Here is a 24,479-nt window from a genome sequence, read left to right as displayed (position 1 = left end):
ATATAACGTTTTAACATCAAGGAATTCAGTTCTTATTTTTGACTGTATTGACTGGGAAATACACCGTAGTAGTTGATCAAAGTACTGAACTCACCTCCGTCCCTGCTCGTCTGGAATCATCAGAACATTGTAAAAATTCGAGTTGTCTTAGTCACACGTTTTTATTTGCCAGAGTTGCACTCTTATATTGCACGCAATGTCGAGAGATTAAAATAAAATATGATACAAAATATCGTTTTGATGTAATATGTTCATGTCGTTTTTTAATTATAACATGGTATGAAAATTAACTTTACGCTGTTATTTCGGAGCACGCACCAAATGATATAAATATATTTGAACGGAAAGCTATTGGAGGCTTTTATTTGAATCATTTCAAGAAAGGTAAGTCAACTTAATTGTAGCAATGACACATCTTTATGTTAAATCAAATTTGCTGTCTGATATGATTGATTATTCATTAGTTTTTATTAAATCTATTCTGAAGAAGAGCCTTTTTTGATTGTTTTTTTTCCTAGAAAACAATATTTTAGCTTTACTGTATTGTTTGGAAACCCACTGGAATGCATTATTTTGAAAAACAAATGTTTCCTACACTTTCATTGAATAAAACAGCATTTCAACAGTTATTTTTTTTTTTATCAAATGAAATGTGCTCATCTACCTTATAAAGCGACATTTTACACAATTTGTACACTTTACTTTTCCCCCTCTATTTAGTATACTTTTATATTTGATAAAAATGCAGTGTAACTGTTTTCAAATAAGTAAACTTAACAAATTTGTAGACGAAGAATGAGTTTCATTTTCCTTTTGATGTTATTGGTCGAGGCACAGGCGGATATAACCACTGGGAGTTATAAGGAATTATTACAGAGTTATCTGTCCGGACAACTGTCGTCTGCTCTAGGAGCGTGCCAAGTGGAGGCTCTGAGGCGGGAATTCAAAAGTTTTGCTGACGTAATCGAGAAATCTATGGACGATTTCAAAGAAAAAACGGAAGCTGATTATAAAAAGAAGCAAGGTAGGAATTCCATGAAGAACATAAAGAAAGAAAAGCACATGACATCTTATAAAAATGGAGGAGCTTGACAATCTGAAAAAAAAGATGAGTTCAATTGGCATGTACGTTAATTTTCATATTTTCGATAGTTTATAAAAAGAGCATGTTCTTTTCAAAGTATTCCAACAAGTATAGGTTTTCATTTCTTAAAATACATAGCATATTTATATTAATAAAAATAAATTATTCCACAATCAACACATGGTTTTTTGATTACATTGCTCGCCAGGACATCACTGACTCAACTACTAATATTTACATCTACCAAATATTATTCCCTCTTTTTCTTATGGAAATTAAACTTATAGTTAATTTATAGCTCTATAGATACAGTCAGATTGAAATCTACACGCCCCGTTTATCGATTGGTCGAAATCTACAGCGGCTGAAACTGACAAGATATTACCAGGATTGAAATTGACAGGCCCTGTTTATCGATTGGTCGAAGCCAACAGCCAGATTGAAATCTACACGCCCGTTTATGATTGGTCGAAATCTACAGCGGCTGAAACTGACAAGAAATTGCCAGGCCTGAAATTGACAGGCCCTGTTTATCGATTGGTCGGAGGTAACTGCGACCTAGGAAAAATCACGGACTGCACGAAATAATGATGATGATGTCAGACTCAAAGTCTCACAGGAGACAACTTAGCTGTTTCTTTTAGCTAACGTACTTATGTACATTAACAGTAATTTAGTGAATTTTACTAACTTTTCATAATTAATTTATTAATTAGTTTAAAGAAAGATGTTAATATAAATAATAAAATTCTTTCTTTGATGATTCATGCGGTTATAAAGGTAGCGTTCATTGCAGAGAAAAATTACATAACCCGCTAACATACAATATATAAATAGTGCCTGTTTGGGAGGGTAACAGTTGAAATTGACACCCCGAGAAAACCATTGTCAACCGACGCGAAGCGGAGGTTGACAATGGTTTTCGAGGGGTGTCAATTTCAACTGTTATCCTCCCAAACAGGCACTATTTATTTTGTTATACTGAATGTCTTTTTTAAAATTTTGAAGAAAATTTTACTGCTTTTATATAGGAATAACGTGAACTATACAGCGAACCGTACGCGCATAATTTTCGCGCATGTAATATTTTTTAATGTTACCCGTTGCCAAGTGCGTTGCTAATGCTGAGGGTAATAGTAAATATTATTAACTGCGTCTTAACCAATCAGATTTCAGTATTTAACATGAAAGTATAACAATGTTCTTTATATCCCGCGCGCGCTCATCGTTTGACGGTTGCATACAATAAAAACATTCATTTGGTACGTCAACAAATCTTCTGAGAAGCACTTCGGGCTTCACGTGATCACGTTACCAACCAAGTTCATATTCCAGTGAAACTTCTTACTAGATGCTTATTCTTTAATAATTGACAATTCTTTTTAATAATACACCTGAAAAATATGTTACCTTTTTTTGTTGCTAAAATTAAATTGCTTTTCGATCAACAGAACATAAAAATACTCATTATGAATGTGAATATATTTTATTGTACCATATCATATCATTACATTTGAATTCAACAAATAAAAATTATTTCAAATGTAAAAGGTTGACCCATAACCGTCTAAGAATAAACAACAATGCAAGATGATTGGCAACAATGAATTAAAATAATGTATCGTTATACTTGACTGTCATCTATTTAGATATCCTAATCAGTACTTATGGAAAAAGTGGTGCTGTGTACACAAGATGGGGTAAGAAGACTTGTCCGTCTGATGCAGAACAGGTTTATTCAGGTAATTTAAGCAACCTATACATTACTAATTACTAAACGCTTCAGATAATTATAATGTATTTGCATTTAAAGATGCAGAGCTAACATTTGCTTCTTCATCTCTTCAGTAAAAGTCAAAGAATGATCCCGTATTACTTATACGTGTATTTACATTTTGTATTAAATTATTGCAAGTAAAATTCAAATCATTGATATTTTAACATTATGTGCAAAACCCCTTTGTGTCTAAACAGAGTACGTTATTCAATAATTTGACACATACCAACTTTTCAAGTAATGCAGACTGTTTATTACTACGCGATGCAAAGCAATGAACACGTCCATGCGCGGATCTAGAGGGGGGGGGGGGGGGTCGGGGGGGTCCCGACCCCCCCTGGAAAATGAAAATTTATTAAATTTACATAGTAAAATTATCGCGAAAATATGCCTCGGACCCCCCCTGGCAAACACAATTATCCTTCGGACCCCCCCTGGAAAATTTTTCTGGATCCGCGCATGACGTCCATTTTTTGACAATTAGCAAATGATGACATTATTTAAGGAATGAATTCAATATTTATCAGTTCTATACAATATACAGTTGTTCGGGACATTTTACGGTTTATGAACCGCGAAGCAGTTTTTAGAAAAGCCTTAATTGTTCAAAACCGTCCATTTTTTGACAATTAGCAAATGATGACATTATTTAAGGAATGAATTCAATATTTATCAGTTTTATACAATATACAGTTGTTCGGGACATTTTACGGTTTATGAACCGCGAAGCAGTTTTTAGAAAAGCCATTTTATATCGTATAAAACTAATATAAATTGAATTCGTTGCTTATAAATTAATTTTTTACAATTAATTTTAGATAAAAACAATCATTTGACTATTAAAATGACATCGAATTGTACAAAATTTAAACGTAATTCAGGCGGTTTGATACGTTTTTTGACGCTAGTCTTGCTATGATGAACAAAGAATCTCGACAATTGAAGTACTTCAAAAAGAAATTGCTTAATATATATAATTGTGGTTTACTGAGTTTTATTTTATCAAATAAAATCGTGCATATTTATTAAGTTTGATTTGATAAAATAAACTCGGTAAACGACATAATGAGAAAACAACATGTCTGAAAGGTTATGTCGGTGGGTCATGGTTTGACAATCCCGGAGCTGTCGTCAATCCTCTCTGTTTGGCCAGAGACCCAGAGTGGGGGATTTATCAGGATGGAGTCAGTGAATATAAATCGTATATATTTGGCGCGGAATTTGAAACAGCTGGCAGCAGCATGGGATCAGTCCACAATTACGATGTCCCCTGTGCCGTGTGTTTGACGCAGAATAGATCTGTAGTTAAGATGTTTCCAGAGGCGAGTTCAACAGAGCGAGCGCTTGCGAGCGCTCGCCAAAATTTGTGTTGCGGGTATAGGGAATTTTGGCGAGCGCTCGCGAGCGCTCTCTCTGTTGAACAGGCCTCAGGTGAGGTCCCAACGTTAAACAAGATAAACTTAATAATTAATCAACCCTATAGGAAAAAAAAATGATAAAAATCAGAATATACTACTACATGTAGCATGCACATCTACGTATTTTTTCCTTATTGACTGCAAAAATTCTGGTTATTGTACTCAGTGGTTAATAAGTGGAGGTACACAGACACAGGAAATCCCAACCAACCAACTTATAAAAAAAGAAAGAAAACGAGAAAAAAACCCTGAACAAACCCCACTCCAAAACAAATCAAAATAACCTCCTGCAACCCCTTGTAAATTTTTGTATTTACAAAAAAATTAAATATTGTAAATTAAATCAATATGTTTAATATTTCTTGTACCGTTGCAGCAAGAAAAACCTGTTACAAGGGCTGGATATTAGAGTATACGGGATACCTAATGGCAGGGTATCATAAACACAAAGCTGGGACTACTTACACTTGTTTTGACAGTGTTCCAGACACTATTAATGGATCTGGTAATAATATGGACGGTTACCTGGTGTACCAGGTAGAGGCTCGATGTGGTTCTCTGAAGTGTCCACCTTATGTCGAAGGAAGAGAAATTGTTTGTGCTGTGTGTTCCAAACAATAAACATACATTGCTCCGCTTTGAATTTGTATTTCGCTTTATGGATATTCGAGATGGTTGACAGTTAACCTTGTTATTGTCGTTTTTCATACAACAAATGATCATGTGTCACTATGTAATATAACATATGTAAAGCTAGGGACGAGAACTCGTGTATACTGTCCGTTTCAAACAATAAATAACTATTTTTTATCCGTTCCCTCAGTCGTCACTAGTGTTTTATCCCAATTGCTAGGATAAATTTAACCAATTCAAATATTCAACCAGCTTTGTACAGCTCCAAAAACTTTAATTTGCCTTAGAAGCTGGATGATCGAGATCAAGCGCTGTATCTAAAACTATGGTTATGTGATTCATTCATAGTTAAATTAATCGTTCAGGATTGAATAAGCCATGACCAATATTTACATCCATAAGACTCTAATCCTTTAACAACTGCTGCAAAAACATAAACCTGCCATAGCATCCTGATAATTGAGATCAAACTGCATATGTGTAGCTAGTCCTTCACCTTTTATGCAGTGTTAAATCATCATTGCAAGATTTAAAAAAAAAAGATCAATTGCACAAAAAACATGATTTCAACAACCTCAACAAGTATCTGGAAACTATGGCTCTTTCAAATTCACTGGATAACTGCTCCAAAAACTTAAACCTCTTGCAGTATCCGAAACCTTTGGCTTAAATTTACATTCCTCTAAATTTACCATTCCAAGTTCACAAAATTAAAAAAGGTTTCAATTCACACTTTGTTAACGTAAATATGACAGAGACAAAAGTATATAAATAATTTGCGTGCAATTTTCCTTAGTTTTATTACTATGGAGTGCATGCCCATAATCTATAGCATCAAGACAATGTATTTCCTTTAATGTCAACGTTCCTTTTTTATTTGGCGTCATTAAAAGATGTTGATTAAAATGATGTTTATCTGAAATTGTATAAATAATGTACAAACGAGTTATGTAATTATTTAATAATATATTTACATTCGCCGAATATTGATTTCCTCTATTTTTCAAGAAAATCAGTTGTAATTTATACAGTTATAAACTACAAGCAAAACTCTAAGCAATCGAGTTAAACAAGATCTTTACGTATAAGTTCGTGCATCCCCTTTATTCTCAAAAGTCTCTTTGACAGGACCGCTTGTTGTACCTTTCTGTAACGTTCAGATCGACAATAATCATAATATACATAGTTTACTTTAAATAAATTGTTAAGTTGTTATATTGATAATTGATGAGTAAGATGAGTAAAATTTTGTAATATCTACTATAATCTAACGTGCAAAAAAGTAGTGACCAAAAATGGTCACATTTGTGATATAAAAAACTTTCACCATCGCGTTTAATGAAGATTTGATCAATACTCGTTGTATTTTAATATTAGTCTACTGTAGCATATGGTGTACTGCGTGGCCTTTTGAAGCATAGTACATTTTATGAAACGATTTTCTTCTCTGCTGGATAGTTATTGTGTATTCATAAAATGTACTTTAAAGTAGCTTATGCTTTAACAAGATGAAAATATGGCATATTACAATGATAGAGCAATAAACAAAGACAAAAAGTGTCTATGTATAAGCATAATTTTTGCATAAACATATTAATAAGAAAATTGTTAGTTTAAAGCTAATCACAACCAATAAATATCCCTTAACGAGACCGGGTCTAATTTGTTCTATCCTAGATTTTTAAATGATTTTTTTACCGGAACTTCTGTTGATATAATTAATATTTTCAGATTTACCATAGCGCTTGTTAAGGGGGTCACCTCAAAGTTTGTTGATGATTAACATAAGACCCTATGGGATTTGGCTTTAAAGGGTATCAATTTAGCACATTTTTTTATTTAAACTTCTCCCCTAGGATTTTTTCTCCGTTCCACATTTGAAATTTATTGCTAAAAGGCATCAAATGATATGATCAAATTAAAAAAAAACCCATTAACCTCTTGGTTTGTTCTAGGGGTCTTTCGTGTATGCCCAAGCCCGATTTGTCAGACAATGGCTATTTTTATTTGGGAAAGTTGGAAAAGGTGATCTTTATAGTATTATTAAACATTAAGCCATTTATTAATAATAATAATCAAAGTACTGAAGTACTGACGGGAGTTGATTTTATCGATTATTATTCATTTTAAAATCAACGACATTTTACTTTGCTTGGCAAGTAGTTAATAATCTGTGTTTGAATTATGCACATTTTTATAATATGAATTCTCGGACTTTTCCGACTAGAATTTTAAGAGAAACCCCGTATGAAAGATAGAATGGATTCCATCAAACTATGTATAAGTAAATGAAATATTCAAAAAATTGTATGGATCCAAGCAATAATGAACTCTAGTCTCGTTCAACCATTTGCTCGGCTGTCTCCGTTTATCTCCAACAAGCAAGAGAATAGTGTACACCAGGTCACGAGATAGCTTGACGAAGCGACATCTAAATATAGAATGAATCTCTGCTTGTCGGAGATTTACGTAGACAGCCGATGGTTGAACGAGACTTTATTGAACTCTGGCGTATGAATACATACCACTGCAAAAATTATCTAAATTTACGTAGACAGCCGATGGTTGAACGAGACTTTATTGAACTTTGGCGTATGAATACAAACGACTGCAAAAAATATCTAAATTGTTCGTACTATTTAACATCTGACTATTTTCAAGGCATTCATAAATAAGTTTCTTAAAAACCAATGCTTCAATATACATTACATCGAATTTATCGATTATTTTCAAGAACTAAATCTTGTCAGCGGTGATGATTTGTGCTTAGGTCCAAACAATGTTTCACTTTCGGTTTGCCAGAGTAACTGCATAGGAGAGTTGATTAAAATCAACTCCCAAAAATCTATAAAACATTACATATTAAGGGTCATAGATATAGAATATGTGGTTATTGTCTTGAAATACCGTATTCAGCTATATTTAGCCGGTCCAAGAAAACGCGACAGAACCCTCTTTACGTTTTCGACCCGAGCCCAAATATATCCTATGCTTCAAGGCATTTATGGTTATTCTACATTATAATGTCAATTCACACCTCAAACGAATTATTTTCGAAAAAATTCGCTAAATATATGCAGTTTAAACCATAACGCCATGGCGCCAGCCAAGCAAAAAGATGACTGCACAATGCAAATAAAACGCTGCACGAAAGCATGCGTACTCAAATTGTACTCGGCCTCGTTAAAATAATCTACTGTTATTAAATAAAACAGCATATGTTCGTCTGTTCAAGCGTTGTAGTAATCATCAATGATACGGCCTACACTTATGATATAAAAGTGCACGAGTGGTCAGTATCCTGACCATTATTGAAACAATTTTATAATTAACGAACATTTGGCTACAATTATATATGAATTTTTAGTTTTTTATCATCTATTTTGATATTCCACCAAAATAAAGAATGACGTTGACAATGTGTGTTCCTTATGTTCATATTGCATTCATACCTTTATTGATAAAATTATGTTTAGAAAACAATATTACACAAAAACAACTCATTTCTTGTCGGTAACTTTTCCTTCTGTTTGAGGCAAAGAGATATAAAGTCAACATTATATATCTAATATGATATTAGTTTACTATACTGTACAGTAAAACTCGTTTAGTACGAACACGGATATAGCGAATTCTTGGATAAAGCAAAGTTTTCTTGAGTCCCCGTTAAAATTCTTAACAAATCATTGCAAAAATTCACGGTTTAAGTTTTATGTATATTCCAACTCTCTACTTTAGAATGAGTTACCTATTGTCGATGGAAATGACGATACACTTATAGCATTTAAAAAATTATGTTAAAATAACTGTTTATACTGATTGCCAATGATTTAAAGCAATATTAAGGATAAAATGAATAGCGAATGTAAAGTCAGTACAACCTGTCGTAAGAGCAATTCAGACACTAACGTTCCAACGACTCTGGTTTGTTCTGCAATGATAATTCTGCACATTTTCAGTGTATTTATTCGTGACTATTACCAACCACTAATGTCAATCACAAAAAAGTTTTCAGTTACTAGTATATGGAGCTTGAGCTGAAAAGCGCTATTCTATGGTTTTGAGGTTTTGTCACAGGTAAAATTTCAATCAGTGCTTTTTAAAAAAATTATCTGTACTCTTGTTGAAAAGACATATCAGACGAAATGTTGAAAAATTTCACATTATTTTATTCCGAAATTTTCAAACTATTAATTTATTGGGGTAAACACTGATGCATTAAATTTCTTTACTGTGAATTAAAAAAAAATCAAAACTCTTATTAGTATGTGCAGTGCAAACTGTTCCATACCACAGATTCATAAGTTTGGAATATATATGAAATTATGGTACAACAATAAGGCTATGATTTATGATATTTTTTTTTTTTATCAAATAACATTATTTGAACAGCTTTTTTTTAAAAACACCCAAAAGCTTGTTGAAAATGTTAAAACAAACTGCAACAGCTATACTAATGTATGTACCACTTCCAAAACTGAATAATATGACAAAAAACCCACATCACTCCGTGTGGAACTGTATATAAAATGTCAGCTGTGATTGGGATGATCAAAAGGATTTGAGGGGACCAGAACGCTTTAGGTAAAAATATTACTGATTTACCCTAAAACATAAACAGTGTACTAAACATTCAGTGTGTTTTAAAATGTTCAATTCTCCTTAATACATGATTGTTATTTAAGGAATCTTATTACTATCATGCATAATACCCTCTAAATAGTAAGAAATGGTGTACAATATCATTTCAGTTATTTTATTAAAACGTGTAGATTGAATTGAGGTATCAGTGTTTGACTGCACGTCTAAAAATCATATAATTATGTCCTTAAAATAGTATTTAATCAATTTTGAGATGCTAAAAGTAATTTTTTTTTTATCAATTAGTAACTGATTTAAGAATTGCATGCAATTCTTATTTTAGAATAGATTTGCTTTAATCGCTTTGTTTCTGAATGTTTTTTTTTTACTTTACAGGAAAATGTTCCGGATATAAAACAAAGTAGTAAACAACCATAATTTATATAAAAGAAGTAAATATAATTAAGATTTAGCTGTTGCTTATTTCATCACAATATCTTTAATCGTATCTTGAGGAAAAAAGTTTCCTTTTATAAATGTGCCTTTGTTTCTCTTTTGATTTGTTTTGCAATAAATGAACGATCATTGTAAAGTTGAGCCAAAACAAAATATCGCGGTTTTTAATGCAACCTGCTTAAAGGCAATTTCTTTTGAAGATAGTTGGAAGAGCAACCTTACTTAAACATTTTGATAAAACATTACATAAAACCATTACCGCAATTCATTAAGGAACTATAAGGACAAGTATCGAACATTTTAATTTTTCTCAATATAATACGATTTACAAAGAAAATGTTTTTGGTTAACAAACATTACAGAAACGTTTTTGTTATCCAAAGAATAAAATACAATAGAATGTGCAACTTCATAAAAGGTCCGATTAACGAACAATTATATGACATAATGTCCAGTAAGAATGCAGTCTTTTTTCTATATTGTAGACAGACTATGGATTTTCTAATATTTCTAACGCTCTCAGTCGTAGTCAGTGCTGAGACTAGCAAGGAAAGTTGTAAAGATATGCTGCAAGGCTATTTGACGGGGCAACTGTCGTCTGCTCTAGGAGCATACCAAGTAGAGGCTTTGAGGCGGGAGTTCGAAAGCTTCTCTATTGAAGTTAAGAAAGCCTTAAAGGAGGTTAAAGAAAAACAAGTGGCTGATATGCAACTGATTCAAGGTAAAATTCAAATACGAGATGTAATAATTTATTACAATTTAATTTTTAAATTTGTCATTTTCTATTAATTATATTATAAATAGCCTTTTCATCTTTTGAATTAATAATTGATTAAAATTCGTTTTCTCCTTTTTTGCATGTGATTTTAGAAGTCCAAAACAGTAGTATCGTTTACGTTAGATGGGGGAAAAAGACATGTCCTTCAAATGCTGAACAGGTTTTATCGGGTAATATGGTAATCTACTAAACTTTTATAATTATTGTTATTTTGCTGAATAGCACTACATGCTGTATTATGCATTTCTCGCTCCAATATTTAAGCTTACAGTCTCATGAATATGAAGATGGATATTCATGGGGCAGTAACTTTTTTTAAGCCTACAGGCATGGTACACATATTTTTTTCAATGTGAAAGCCATGGGACATGTCAATTTTTAAAATGAATATTTTGTTTTGTACCGGTCCCATCATAATTATAAATTTTGCCTGGTCCCTGACGTCACAACGATCATAGCACGCACTCATCGCTTGCCACTTGGATTATTGTTAACATAAACTCATTCTATAGAAAAAATTATGCAAAAGGTTACCACCCTATTGACGTCATTATGTAGAAATGACGTCATAAAGATCGTCTTATTTTGATATATTATGTTTTTGGAGCAAACTACTTGATTAGACCGGTGCTCAATATTGCCAACGGAAAAATATGAAGGAAAGATGACAATATTTTCATTTGTTAGCAGTATTGGCGGAATCGTCCCATTTAGGTGACGTCATAGACTTACAGATGACTGATATCAAGACTAAATTAATAGGCATCCTCTGCATAATGTTTAATGAAGATTTAATTTTTATACAATGCCATTTAAAAATTGGTTAAAATTTGGGGCAGATACATTTATCTCATACGTGTGGTGTATATTATCCGTGTGGTAAACCTATGCTTTATCAAACGGGTGTTGCTTTATCAAAACTTCCAGTCGAAACTATTTTTGACACAGCCCCTCAGTGACCTATTTTCGAAGATTTGCTAGTACTTTCAACATAACTATACCTACTACCAAAAATGATATATCATTTTGATAAGATTTTGTCAAAACTTTAAATTACAACTATGAAGGAAAACACAAAACTGTGTAGTATAGGCGGCGGAACCGGGGGGAGGAGGTCGGTCCCCCCTTTTTTGCAAAGTAAAACAAAAACGTACCCGAAGACCTTTTTTTTTAGTTTGCGAAGATTAATGATAAGTTAGCCCCCCCCTTTCAATTTGCTTCAAACGCCACTATGTATTTTATAAAACTGCAAATCACGTTAGCTATCAAGGAGTTCATTCTGAACAAGCGATGAAAACAGAACGCTTTAGTTATGTTTGTATACAAGAACTTACCGAATTAATGTTTCTTAGGACTTTTATTCAACCATTAGTAAGTATCCTTATTCAATATTTTCAATTTCGAGTCATTAGGCTAGCGTTTGTTTTTTAAAACATAAACAACTGTTCCTCGTTTAAAATCGACTCAATTCAAACTACCGAGCATTCGCAACTTTGTGTATGTCAACAAACTTGATTATTCGAGTCTTCTGAGACTGATCAGTATTTCTATTTTTATCAGGTGATTAAGCTCTAAGAAAAATTATGTAGAGCTAATAATATATTTTAAGGTTTATTTCAGTGAAACTCTGCATTAAAACAGTTAGATTTATCTCCGAATTGACGTAATAAATTGTATTGTGCAAGGTCATAATAACATCATAATTCGGGTCATATGAGGGACTGTCTCAAAAACTTTATAATATAAATCAAATTTTATGAGATAAATAGAACATCTATGATTGTGTGATTTAATATTGGCTTTTTCCAACTCATTGAAATGGTTATATTCGCTCGACAAGCCTCGCTAATATATACACCATTTCAACTCGTTGGATAAAGCAAATATAAAATCACAAAATATAGATATCCTCTATGACCATATCAAATATAATCCTTTGTCATCAACATTTAATAAAATATCGAAGAAAAATGGTTTGGCATTTATTCTATTGGGAAAAAATTAAAAAGAAATGTTGACTTTTTTATTTATACTGTGAGTAAAATAAAACACAAATTGATACTTAAAGTCAACTAAAATAAAGATTGTTAACATTTTTTTTTTAGGTCTTCATTTAAAGGAAACCAAAACTTAAAAAAAAAAGTTTGGATTAAACTGCAATTTCATTCAGCAATTTTGTCAAGTTTACGATTATTGAACTATTTTTGAGAAAATTAAGACTTTTTGAAATAAAACCCATGCAAAATAGCAGATTCAAAACAAAATTAAAATGAGATATTATTAGGTTACGTTGGTGGATCATGGTACACGCACACAGGCGCAGCGGTTCATCCACTTTGCCTACCAAAAAATCCTGAGTGGGGTATTTACAGAGATGGAACCGACGGAGGGAAAGCGTACATCTTTGGCGGGGAGTACGAGACGAACACAGTCCCATCCTACATGAAGACACTTTATCAGCATGATGTCCCATGCGTTGTTTGTTTAGTTCGCAGGCGATCTGTTGTGCAAATGTTTCCCGGTAAGAAAAAAACATAAATATAAGTGACACAGAAAGGAAAAGAAAACCAAAACAAAGTAGGCATGGTGAATCTTTGGTTTATTGTTTAACCTCACTTTGAAAGACCTTTAAGACATCTTGAAAGTTATTTTGTATAATTAAATAAAATATATTTCAGCAAGAAAATCGTGCTACACAGGATGGAAGCTGGAGTACCATGGATACCTCATGGCTGGTTATCATGGTTATAAAGCTGGATTTACCTACACTTGTGTCGACAGTCATCCAGACACCGTGCATGGAGGCCATGCTAATAAAAATGGATATCTATTTTATCCAGTAGAGGCTAGGTGTGGTACACTGAAGTGCCCACCATATGTCGAGGGACGAGAAGTCGTTTGTGTTGTCTGTTCTAAAGAATAGATAAATTGCATTTACATTAAAAGCATGAAGCAATATTTCTCCAATGTTTTACTGTCTCAATGACTTTTTTTTAAAAGATATAGTTAATTTTATATAAGTTAAATCATGAGGTAGTATATGTTATTCTTTGTACGTACACACGTTCTCCTGTAAATACACTACCACCTCATGTTATACATATGTTATACTAATAAGCTGTAAAGCTTAAAGAAATAAAGAATTCAATTTGAATTAAATTGAATGAAGGATATATTGAATTATGAATATTTTATTGTTTTATTCACATAGCATTCTTTTTAAAAAATAATGTCAATTTTACAACTGTTGAAAATTGTAAAGAAGTACAGAATATTTCAGTTCCTCTGAAAAGAAAGTTTGTGTAAGCATATAAATCTTGTAACACTACATATTGTAACTTCATTCCTTACAAATAAGCATACGTCGCACATCAATTTTCACGATTTTTCTGTTTTCCCATTATAATAATTTTCTTGCATTCCGTTTTGACCCACAATGGTGATGATTTTTTTTCAAAAAATTATTTAAGGGGTTATTTGGACGGGAAGATATATATTTCATCCGCTTATATAAATCATTGAAACCATGTACCAAACTATGAGCTTTAACATCCAATACATTGTTTTTGGTGAGAATTAGTACTTTTGATTAATAAAAAGAATATTTTTAATCTTTATTGATAAAAAAAAATCAGTGGGGAAAGCTTGCGTTAAACAATTGTAGACAAGTATATTCTTCCAATCTTTGATAATATCAGTTACCTTCCTTGTCAAATGAATATTTGGAGGCATAAAAACTTAAGAAAAAAAATAAAAGCAATAGATTTCCTATAAATATAACAATAAATAATTCATGTAAATTCATTTTAATTGTTTATGATAGACATATTTTTTTTACGCTGAAATATATTTTTAAAATGTATTCAGTGCGGGTATATTTCAAAACCAGTGTAAACAAAGATTTCCGCCGCTAACGTCTGTGCACAGCATGATGAGCATGCTGCCAGAGTAGTTTGTTTTTCTGTGTTTTGTTGAAGTTGTCTCTCAAATACCATTGGAAGTTAAATCAAGTCGACAATAATAGTGAGCATCCAGAACCTTTTATTGAAACTGAGATTAATTACTGTTACCAGACGAATTTCAACAAGTCGGCCAACAAACTATGGGTACACTGATGTACAAATCCACTCTTCAAAGAAAAAAAGCAAGAGGTGTTCACCTGATGACGACAGAGGACATGCTATTTTTTGACAAAGGGGTAGTTCCAGTGGGTCAGAAATTTAGTTACACAACCTTTGGAGAGCTTCGTAACTTTAGCTTATCAAGAACAGATAGCTGCCGGTATAAGTACATTGCCATAGCATATATGCAATAAACTCGTGGAACTTTGTTAAACTCTATATCTAGTCAAGACATTGATACAGTACAGTCAATCAAAGATATTTTCTCAATGTTCACAAAAGCTAAAGGTCAGATTGGCAGAACTGGAGCCCTTAATCATTTGAGTCTACCGCTGATATGTTAAGAAGTCAGATGAAAAGCTAAAAAAACGAAAAGAACAGAAAGACTCTTTCACAGATTTAATTCCATCTTTAATGGAATGAAAGAAATCAAAAGAGAAAATTTTCAGAAACTACAAGTGAAATCAAGAACTTTCAAGATACCAAAAACATCTGTTGTCCATAATAGAGGACAAACTATTCAAAGATCAAATTTCAGCACGCAATCTTATGATTATAAACAAAGGGATGACAATTCTTAAGCCACTTCAGCGGCTACATCTGTTGACAGAATGAATTCCTTTCGAATCCCAAAGAAGACAAGTAATTGACTGCAGTCTAGAACAGGTAAACATATTAGCAATGTTCCCCAAGATATCCGTTGAAGGTCGTATCAAATTTTTCTGGGAAAATTTGAATTAAATTGGGTCTTGTCAGTAATTAAAGAAGGTACAAACTAGAATTTCTTTAGAAACCTATGTTTATAAGAATGAAAAAAAAACCTCAATTGCAACTGCACAAATTATGTTTTGATAAAAGAGGTAGAAGAATTATTAAGCAAAAATGCAATTGGAATTTTATTACACCAAGAGAAGCTATCAAGTTTTTACAGTATATGTTTCCTTGTACTAAAGAAATGCGGAAAAATGAGACCCATGATAAATTTGAGACCTGTCAACCGGTATTTCAAGAAACCTTCAACAAAGCTTTGAATGTAGTGAAACCAATGGGCAATTTCAATCGATTTAACAGATGCTTTTTTACACATACTAATTTTTTAAAACACGAAAATTTTTAAGGCTTTGTGTACAAAATAAGTATTACCAATGGACAACGCTCTGTTTTGGTTCGACATCGACACCAAGAGTGCTTATCAAAATGGTATCAGTGGTAGTTACTTACCTCAGAACACGCAACATTCCCATTGTAGTATATTTGGACAATTGGTTGGTGGTAAACCAATGCATAGAAAATTTGATTCAAGATCGAGAGATATACTTGAATCTTCTGGTTTCACTAGGTTTCATAATCAACAAATTTTTTTTGTCTAGACCCCTGTCACTCAATTGTTTATCTGAGAGCTTTGTTTCTGTTTAAACAAAAAATAGAACTTCCATCTCAAGACAAAATGATAAATTTGGTACACACAATCAAAATATTAATGAATGGTCAGAAAAAAGCCAGAGATCTTCTTCTATGCTTAGGAATAATTTTCTCTTGTATAGATCTAATTCCCAATGCCCGCCTATATATGTGACCAATACAATAACATCTTTTAAGTTTTTGGAAACCAAGTTCATTAGATTTTAATTTTTGGATTCAACCATTATAATAATTTTATCGTGTGGGAAAACAGTACTCTTTTTTATATGCACATACACCATACTTCTAATAGATAATATATGAACACAATTTCTAGAATGTTCATGACCCCATGATGTCAAGAGAATATTGTGGTGTTTGGAATTTTTTTTCATATTTATCAGGTATAAAATATGCTACAATATGTTCATCATAATTTTCTTCTTGATTTTTGATATCTTATTCGACAAACAGCTGAAACATGGTACATGGACTGCAAATAATTCAGTTTGAATGACTTTTTTTTGTTGCCATGTTTTCTTGCAAACTTTTGATAGAAATAATAGGTTTTATATACTAACAACTGTGATTTGACATGTATAAATGTTTAAAGGACAGGAGAAATAATTTTTCTTAATTTTTTAAAATAATCATTCATAAGCCACACTCTATCATTTTTTAATTTAAAAAAAAAAATTAAAAGCAGTTCTAATACCTGTCTATATAAGACTTAAATTAGCATAAAGACAGAAAAAGACCCCAACTGCGATAAAATGCGCAGTATTATCTGTTATATAAATGTCATTGATTCTTAAGTTTGAAATATTTTTGAAATTATGGTAAAGCAATTAGGCTTTATTTTTTTTTCAAACATGAATATTTGAACAGTTTTAGTTTGAAACTATTCACAAGCTGATCAAATGTTGAACAATTGTAATAGCTAGAATAATAAATGTACCATTTCCTAATATGAATAACGCTGAACTGTCTATAAAATATCAGCTGTGAGAGATACATACTTTGTTAGAATATTAGAAACAACGATAGACGTAATAAAAAGGATCTCTAAAATTTTGATTTTCTAAAAAAGAAACCAACCAACAAACACATTCCACATTTTCACTGCTACATTAAATTTTTGCAATTGCTTGTATCTGATCAGTAAGAATCAAAATTATAATTATCATTCTCATTCGTAAAATAAGCTGATTTATGCTCTGCAATATTTCATTACGGCAACATGTTTACTAAATTAAAAGCATGATCAGGACAAAATACAATCCCTTAATTTGATTTACGATTTTATTTTATGCATATGTTGTCTATAATTTATTCATTTTAGTTGTGTGCAGGGAAGATCACATTTCGTACTTTATTTTATCTTGCATCCGATGTTGGATGATTTCACTATTTTAAGGAGCCCTTTTTTAGTCTAAATGATAATATTCACCCAAACGTGTGTTATTTTGTAATAGACACCAATATCACATTTATTTAACAATTTTTGAAAAAGTGTACAGTATCATTTTAATTGCTTTGGTAAAACGCGTGGGTTGATTTGAAGAGTCAGTTTTCTGAACACCTGCTTTAAAATAATATAAATACGGTAAAAATCATATTAATCATGTTTTATGTGCGTTTAGGTCATCTTTTATCACAAGGTTCGTAGTTAATGAATTTTTGTTCATATTTTTTGCATAGATTTAGCTTTTGTCGCTTTGGCTCTGAGTGCTGATATGCATTGTTTTTAATATATAAGAAGTCAAAAGTAGTAAATGAAGATTTCGTTATATAGAGAATATAAGTTAACTTATTTATATTATTTTAAAGCCGGCGATCACAAATCTGACAGAAGTTAATTCTTTTTTTAAAAAATCGTATCTTAAGATCAAAAGTTTTAATTTACCACTATATTTTGATTGACTAAAATTAATTAAATGACGTGTCCATTTTGAAGGCATTCCTCTTTCTCTATTGTAGACAGGATGGTGTTTCAAATATTGCTGGTCTTCTGTGTCGTAGTCTATGTTGAGACTAACAAAGAAAGTTGTAAAGACCTGCTACAGGGCTATCTGACAGGACAACTGTCGTCTGCTCTAGGAATGTATCAAGTAAAGTCTTTGAGGCGGGATTTTGAAGGCTTCTCTAATGATGTTAGGAAAGCCTTAAAAGAAGTAAAAGAAAAACAAGTGGCCGATATAAAAACGATTCAAGGTAGAATTTAAATGCAAGATTTTTGTTTTTCAATTTTTTCTTGTGTGTAAAATTTTGTCATTTCTTAAAGGTAATTATAAAAAGTATATAATATTATGTCTGGCAATTGATATAAATTTTTTTTCCCTTTTTTTGTATGTGATTTTAGAAATCCAGAACAGTAGTATCGTTTACACAAGATGGGGGAAAAAGACATGCCCTTCAAATGCTGAACAGGTTATCTCGGGTAATATAAATTTCTACAAAAGTTTTATTAAAATTGCCATCTTGTTACAGATGTTGAGAAACGTGTTGTGAGGGACAAAGCACTTCATAATTCTTTTCTATTGATTATGTTGGCAGCTATGAAATCACACATTTGAAACAATTAAATATTATATTATCAAAAATTATATATTGAAAGGTTATGTCGGAGGGTCATGGTATGATCACACTGGGGCTGCTGTAAATCCACTTTGCCTACCAAAGAATCCAGAGTGGGGAATTTACAAGGATGGAACAGATGGAGACAAAGCGTACATGTATGGTGGAGAGTACCAGACAGACACAGTCCCAGCCTACATGAAGACACTTTATCAGCATGATGTCCCTTGTGTGGTTTGCTTGGTTCGTAAACGGTCCGTTGTTCAAATGTTCCCAGGTGAGAAATATTCATGTATATGCAAAAAAAAAAAAAGAAAAAAAAAAAAAAAGAAAAAAAGAAAAAGCTAACACGAAATGTGACGGATTGCTTGTTCTAGTTTAATATATGAAACGTCAATATATTATGGAATAAAACCAAGCTTCTTTAATGTAATTTATAACGCATAAAATGAAACGAAAATCTATTAAATTAACTTAAAAGTGTAGCTCTCACTGGGAACTTGTGGGACTTTTAATTATTAATCAAATACATTTTTTGCTTCACATTTTATGGATACGAGTTTATAAACAATATAAATATAAATATCCTGTAGCAAGAAAGACGTGCTACGCGGGATGGAAGCTAGAGTATCAAGGCTACCTAATGGCTGGTTACCATGGTTATAAAGCCGGATCTACCTACACCTGTGTGGACAGTCATCCAGACACCGTGCATGGAGGACATGCTAATAAAAATGGATATCTATTTTATCCAGTTGAGGCTAGATGTGGTACACTGAAGTGCCCACCATACGTCGAGGGACGAGAAGTCGTTTGTGTTGTCTGTTCTAAAGAATGATAAAACTGCAATTACATTAAAAGCCTGAAGCATTATATTGCAAATTTTTCTGTCTCATTGAATTTCTTCACAAATTATGCATAGATGAAATGAATGAATTAATGAATAGATAAACAAAGAAATAAGTGATATAATAAATAAAAAATTTAAAAAGGTTATCTGAATAAATACAAGATAATTAAATGGTTTGATCATAATTCATTAACATTCCTTCAACAAATAAATACATAAACAGGATGAAAATAAAATGTATCCAAATTAAGAAGTGCTGTACATTTTAATTATAATTAATCAAAACGTTTAATATTCAGTGTACCTTTGTAGCAAGAAAACTGTTTTACAAAGGCTGGACATAAGAGTAAACAGAGTGCTTAACTACGGGGCATTAAAAGCACAAAGCTGGGACTATGTTCACTTTGTTTTGACAGGCTTTCTGGTACTATAAATAGAACAAATAATAATATGGACAATTACTTGCACGTTGTTGTTCTTTGAAGTGTCCTCTCTGTGTTGAGGGCAGAGAACTTGTGTGTGTTGTCTGTTCCAAACATAGAAATTAGACTTTTATATTTTTTTCTCTTAGTCGTCTTAAAGGCCGAGAGTGACCTAGAAAATTTTACACCCCTACAGCAATTAAGCCGATATGGCAAGAGGGGCAGGGCTAACTCAGAAGCAGTTTAAAGTTAGAACTTGTTATCAGCATTCGCTTGCATCCTACACGTGCTCCTTTGTAGCAGACGAAACTGAAAAGATTTCACTGCAGTGATTGTTTAATACACTCTACAATTATTCATATTATTGTAAAGAAAAAACAGAGACTTTTAAAGTTTGTTAGTTTTTGAATACACATACAGTTCTAATGTATGGAACTATGGGTACAGATGTACAGTCAAGTCTCTTTCAATGTAGAACAGCCATTTGTCTCTTCCATATATATCCCCTCTCTATAATCTATATAATATGTATAAACCTTTTTTTTTCAAAGGTGCCAAAAGGAAGTGTAAATTAATGGTTTTAATTTTGATTGCTTAAAACATTCTCACATCAAAATATTTTAAGGTGTGTTACAAAATCAAATTTAGTTCACATTTTTACTTCATTAGGGTCAACATTACAATCAATCACTCCTATGTCAGTTTTAGCTGCACAGGGTTTGTGGGGAGTCCCTCCCGCCAAATGTCAATAAATCAGACACCAACTCTGGGAACTTGTGAAAGAGGTTCCATAGAAGTTTATGTTATTTACCTTGATCATGATTATTTACTCTGAATTTTTATACTTGCATAGAGATGTTTTCTTTATCCAATTTATTTATTAGATTTTTCAATGAAATACGATATAACTGTTGTATTTTATGATTGATGTACAAAAGTTATGTATATAAGGAGTTTCCTTTTGAATCGCATCTGCCCCAATAAAGTTCCCTCCAAAATTAAATTATGGCGGAAAAACATCGAAAGGAGTAATTAGGCTCACTGAGGATATTAGGCAATTACAACGTTTTCAACATTTTGATTGGAATATAGAAGACATTCTGATGAACCTATAAAAAGTGATGATACGCAAGAACGGTTTGGAGAAATATTCACTCCAAGACAGGTCAGCTCTGGAATGCTGAGGGATGTCTCCATTGTTTACACAGACACTACATTGCAAGTCTGAACGATGCTGTGCCACAGAGGGGTTTTCCAATGCCAGTTTAAATCTTTAAAAGATTTTCACACCCAATTTCAAGACTGAGTGAATAGCATTAGCAGTGATTGGATGGCCCACTATTTACACCATGCAAGATTGTGACCTGCTAATCCAAATAAACGTGCCATGCATAGATCAGTTATTACTGGAAGTAATCCCAGTGTTTTTTGAAAATGATTCTATTCTAAATTATGTGTTTTACATGCAGTTAATAGTCTGTCTGTGGATATCAACAAAGGCAGGCTGCTTTTATAGTTGAGAAAGAAACTTGATATACTATAGGAGTAAAATGGCAGGGAAAACTATCATTGCAGCATGTGTATGTTCCTCGTGTTCTCTTTATTTATGATCAGCAGAGTGATATCAGAGTAATAAACCAATAAAACGGATTATCTTGCGTACATGTATTTAGATTTAAGGTAAGACATGCTGACAGCCATTTATACGCGTCTATAGCAATGAGCTTTTCCGGTAGAAATGTAGACAAAATGCCGGTTCTCTCATCTGTCAATCATTCTCAGGAAATTTGAATTTCTTGATCACTTCATAATTTCAAATGGGAATTTCTGAAGGAATATAGCATCAATTGTTTATTTTTTTCTGCCAAAAGATGCCTTTCAGTGGACTTTGGCTCTGTAGCAAAATTTATTTATTGCTTTCTGTTGATTAAAGTTTAAATTCAAAAATGTCTTCTCTGAAGTGAAAGGTGGCAAGAAAATTGAAATTTCCTCCATTTTCGTGATTGGCTGCTATTTATACCCAAGGTCCGGTCTTTAAGTGTTGTATCCCACTCACTATGTAACCAGTTACAACATTAAAATCTGCTTTGAACAACTAAAAAAGATCAAGGTCCGTATCTAAAGCAACCTCTATGCTACACATCAATAGTTACATTAAACCATGGGTGAATACCAGTAATAGTGTTACCAGCTATAAGAGTCTGACCCACTTAAAACAGCCGCAAAAGCACAAATCTGCCCTAGTATCCAGATAGTTGACATTAAACAACTTATTTAAAGCTCCATTATTCATATACATTGTTAAATCAACCATGTAAGTTTGCAATGACAAGGCTCATCGTTTATTACTAGATACATGTAATTGAACTACTTCAAAAACTTTCATTTCCTCAAGCATCTGAAAGCTATGGCTCAAATTCTGGTGTAAACCATTGCTGATGTTTTTTTCTGAAATGGTTTGAATAATGGTTAAACGAGCAATGTAAAACTTTGATAATGTATTTACATTAACTGGATATTCTTTTATTGATGTTTTAAGAAAATCGGTTGTGATTAATATAGGTCTGAACTACAGACCCAAACGACTTGTTTACGTATAAATGTACTTATTCTTTTAATTCTTGAAAGCTGCTTTCAAATGCATTGTTGGCAATACAATGTCAACTTGAATTCAAAAATCCATAAAAAATGATTTTAACATCGTTCGTTAACTTCTGTTTGTGTTTACTTTTACTTGGTTATTTCTCCATAAATAGAAACTAAGGCTACACTTAGTGGACAAACTGAACGGACTTGTACGGACTAATTGTAGATTAGAAAAATTAGTTGAAGTCATTATATGGTAACCCTCAGGTATAAGTATGATGTGCCGCTTATTATTTGTAACGTCCAAACAATAATCAAAATTTACCTACTTTTTTTAGCTCACCTGAGCTGAAAGCTCAAGTGAGCTATTCTGATCATATTTTGTCTGTCATCCGGCTGCCGGTCTGTCCGTCTGTAAACTTTTCACATTTTCAACATCTTCTCAAGAACCACAGGGCCAATTTCAACCAAACTTTGCACCCAGCATCCTTAGCCTAAGGGGTTTCAAAGTTGTTAAAATTAGAGACCAAGCCCTCTTACAAGGGGAGATAATTAAGAAATAATTAAAAAGTACGAGAAATTTTCAAAAATCTTCTTTTCAAGAACCATTTGGCCAGGAAACTGAAACTTGTTTGAAAGCATCCTCAGGTAATGTTGATTCAAAGTTGTGAAAATCATGACCCCCGGTGGGAGGATGGGGCCACAATAGGGGGTCGACTAATTACATAGGAATATATAGAGTAAATCTTTAAAAATCTTCTTATCAAAAACTGTTAGGCCAGGAAAGCCAAAACTTATGTGAAAGCATCCTCAGGTAGTGTAAATTCAAACTTGTAAAAATCATAACCACCAGGGTTAGGGGGCCACAATGGGGGTCGACTTTTAACATACAGTAAATCTTTAATAAAAATCTTCTTCTCAGAAACTACTCAGCCAGGAAAACTGAAACTTGTGGGGAAGCATTCATTCTCAGGTAGTTTATATTTAAAGTTGCAAAAATCATTACCCCCAGGGTTAGAGTGGGGCCACAATTGGGGATCGAATTTCTAAATAGAAATATATAGAGTAAATCTCTTAAAATCTTTTTTTCAGAAAGTAATCATCAAGGAAAGCTGAAGCTTGTTTGGAAGCATCCTCAGGTAGTGTAAATTCAAATTTGTAAAAATCATAATTTCTGGGGATGGAGTGGGACAACAAAGGGTGTGGAGTTTTTATATAGGAATATTAAGAGTAAATCTTTAATAATCTTCTTCTCAGAAACTTATTAGCCAGATGATTTTTTATATTGTTTAGACTTTGGCTTCTGGATGATTCCTGGACGATTGAGTCTCACAAGGGGTTCAGATTTGATGTAGCTTTATATTCCATACATAAACAATTGTTTAAGATCTTTTTGAGAGCTACAATGCTCATGTGATGTTACTATAAAATCATCCTTTTAGAAAAGGGACTAAAGTTAATAAACATAGAATTATTGATTTTTGATTTTTATTTATACAGGATCTACATGTATTATACCACATTGTCTAGATAGTTTGTATTATGACTCCAGTAAGCTGATTATATCATACCTATTGTTCCTCAACAGTTGAGCGATGTGGCCCATTGACCTCTTGTGTCACTAGTTATCGATAAATGATTGATGTAGAGAAATATGTATATACACACAGTAAAATGCTGACATACTTCACGAAATTTTTTGCAATCTTAGTTACCTTCCTACCTGCATTTAACACCAAAGAAAGCATTTCTGTATTTTAAATATGTATCATGAATGGCCAGGCCATTGATGCAA

General features: G+C 32.4%; 2 protein-coding genes across 3 annotated transcripts; both read left to right on the top strand.

Annotated features, from left to right (window-relative positions):
* The first annotated feature begins 795 nt into the window (after positions 1-795).
* On the top strand, positions 796-4,900 carry LOC128180548 (uncharacterized). Its single transcript, XM_052848664.1, has 4 exons — positions 796-1,024; positions 2,734-2,826; positions 3,951-4,142; positions 4,656-4,900. Exons 1-4 carry the CDS (start codon positions 796-798, stop codon positions 4,898-4,900), a joined length of 759 nt encoding a protein of 252 aa, XP_052704624.1.
* Positions 4,901-10,422: 5,522 nt separating this feature from the next.
* On the top strand, positions 10,423-19,699 carry LOC128179483 (short-chain collagen C4-like). 2 transcript variants are annotated; one of them, XM_052846918.1, is made up of 9 exons: positions 10,423-10,670; positions 10,820-10,897; positions 13,012-13,248; positions 13,406-13,623; positions 17,297-17,298; positions 18,234-18,316; positions 18,612-18,689; positions 18,867-19,103; positions 19,420-19,699. In XM_052846918.1, exons 1-9 carry the CDS (start codon positions 10,442-10,444, stop codon positions 19,662-19,664), a joined length of 1,407 nt encoding a protein of 468 aa, XP_052702878.1. In that variant the 5' UTR covers positions 10,423-10,441; the 3' UTR covers positions 19,665-19,699. The 2 variants fall into 2 exon arrangements, with proteins under 2 accessions (XP_052702878.1, XP_052702877.1); XM_052846917.1 differs by lacking the exons at positions 10,423-10,670; positions 10,820-10,897; positions 13,012-13,248; positions 13,406-13,623; positions 17,297-17,298 and adding an exon at positions 17,874-17,910 and having other exon boundaries at positions 18,230-18,463.
* Positions 19,700-24,479: the final 4,780 nt, after the last annotated feature.

This window comes from Crassostrea angulata, chromosome 4, assembly GCF_025612915.1.
Source record: "Crassostrea angulata isolate pt1a10 chromosome 4, ASM2561291v2, whole genome shotgun sequence".
In the NCBI taxonomy this organism is placed as follows: domain Eukaryota; kingdom Metazoa; phylum Mollusca; class Bivalvia; order Ostreida; family Ostreidae; genus Magallana; species Magallana angulata.
Note: the sequence above shows the minus strand (reverse complement) of the source record. Positions and strands in the feature narration are given on the sequence as shown.

Coding starts and splice junctions, on each gene's coding strand:
- LOC128180548 (XM_052848664.1), top strand. CDS start 796: ATGAGTTTCATTTTCCTTTTGATGTTATTGGTCGAGGCACAGGCGGAT. Junction 1,025..2,733: donor TGATTATAAAAAGAAGCAAG/GTAGGAATTCCA, acceptor TCATCTATTTAG/ATATCCTAATCAGTACTTAT. Junction 2,827..3,950: donor TGCAGAACAGGTTTATTCAG/GTAATTTAAGCA, acceptor CATGTCTGAAAG/GTTATGTCGGTGGGTCATGG.
- LOC128179483 (XM_052846918.1), top strand. CDS start 10,442: ATGGATTTTCTAATATTTCTAACGCTCTCAGTCGTAGTCAGTGCTGAG. Junction 10,671..10,819: donor TGATATGCAACTGATTCAAG/GTAAAATTCAAA, acceptor ATGTGATTTTAG/AAGTCCAAAACAGTAGTATC. Junction 10,898..13,011: donor TGCTGAACAGGTTTTATCGG/GTAATATGGTAA, acceptor AGATATTATTAG/GTTACGTTGGTGGATCATGG.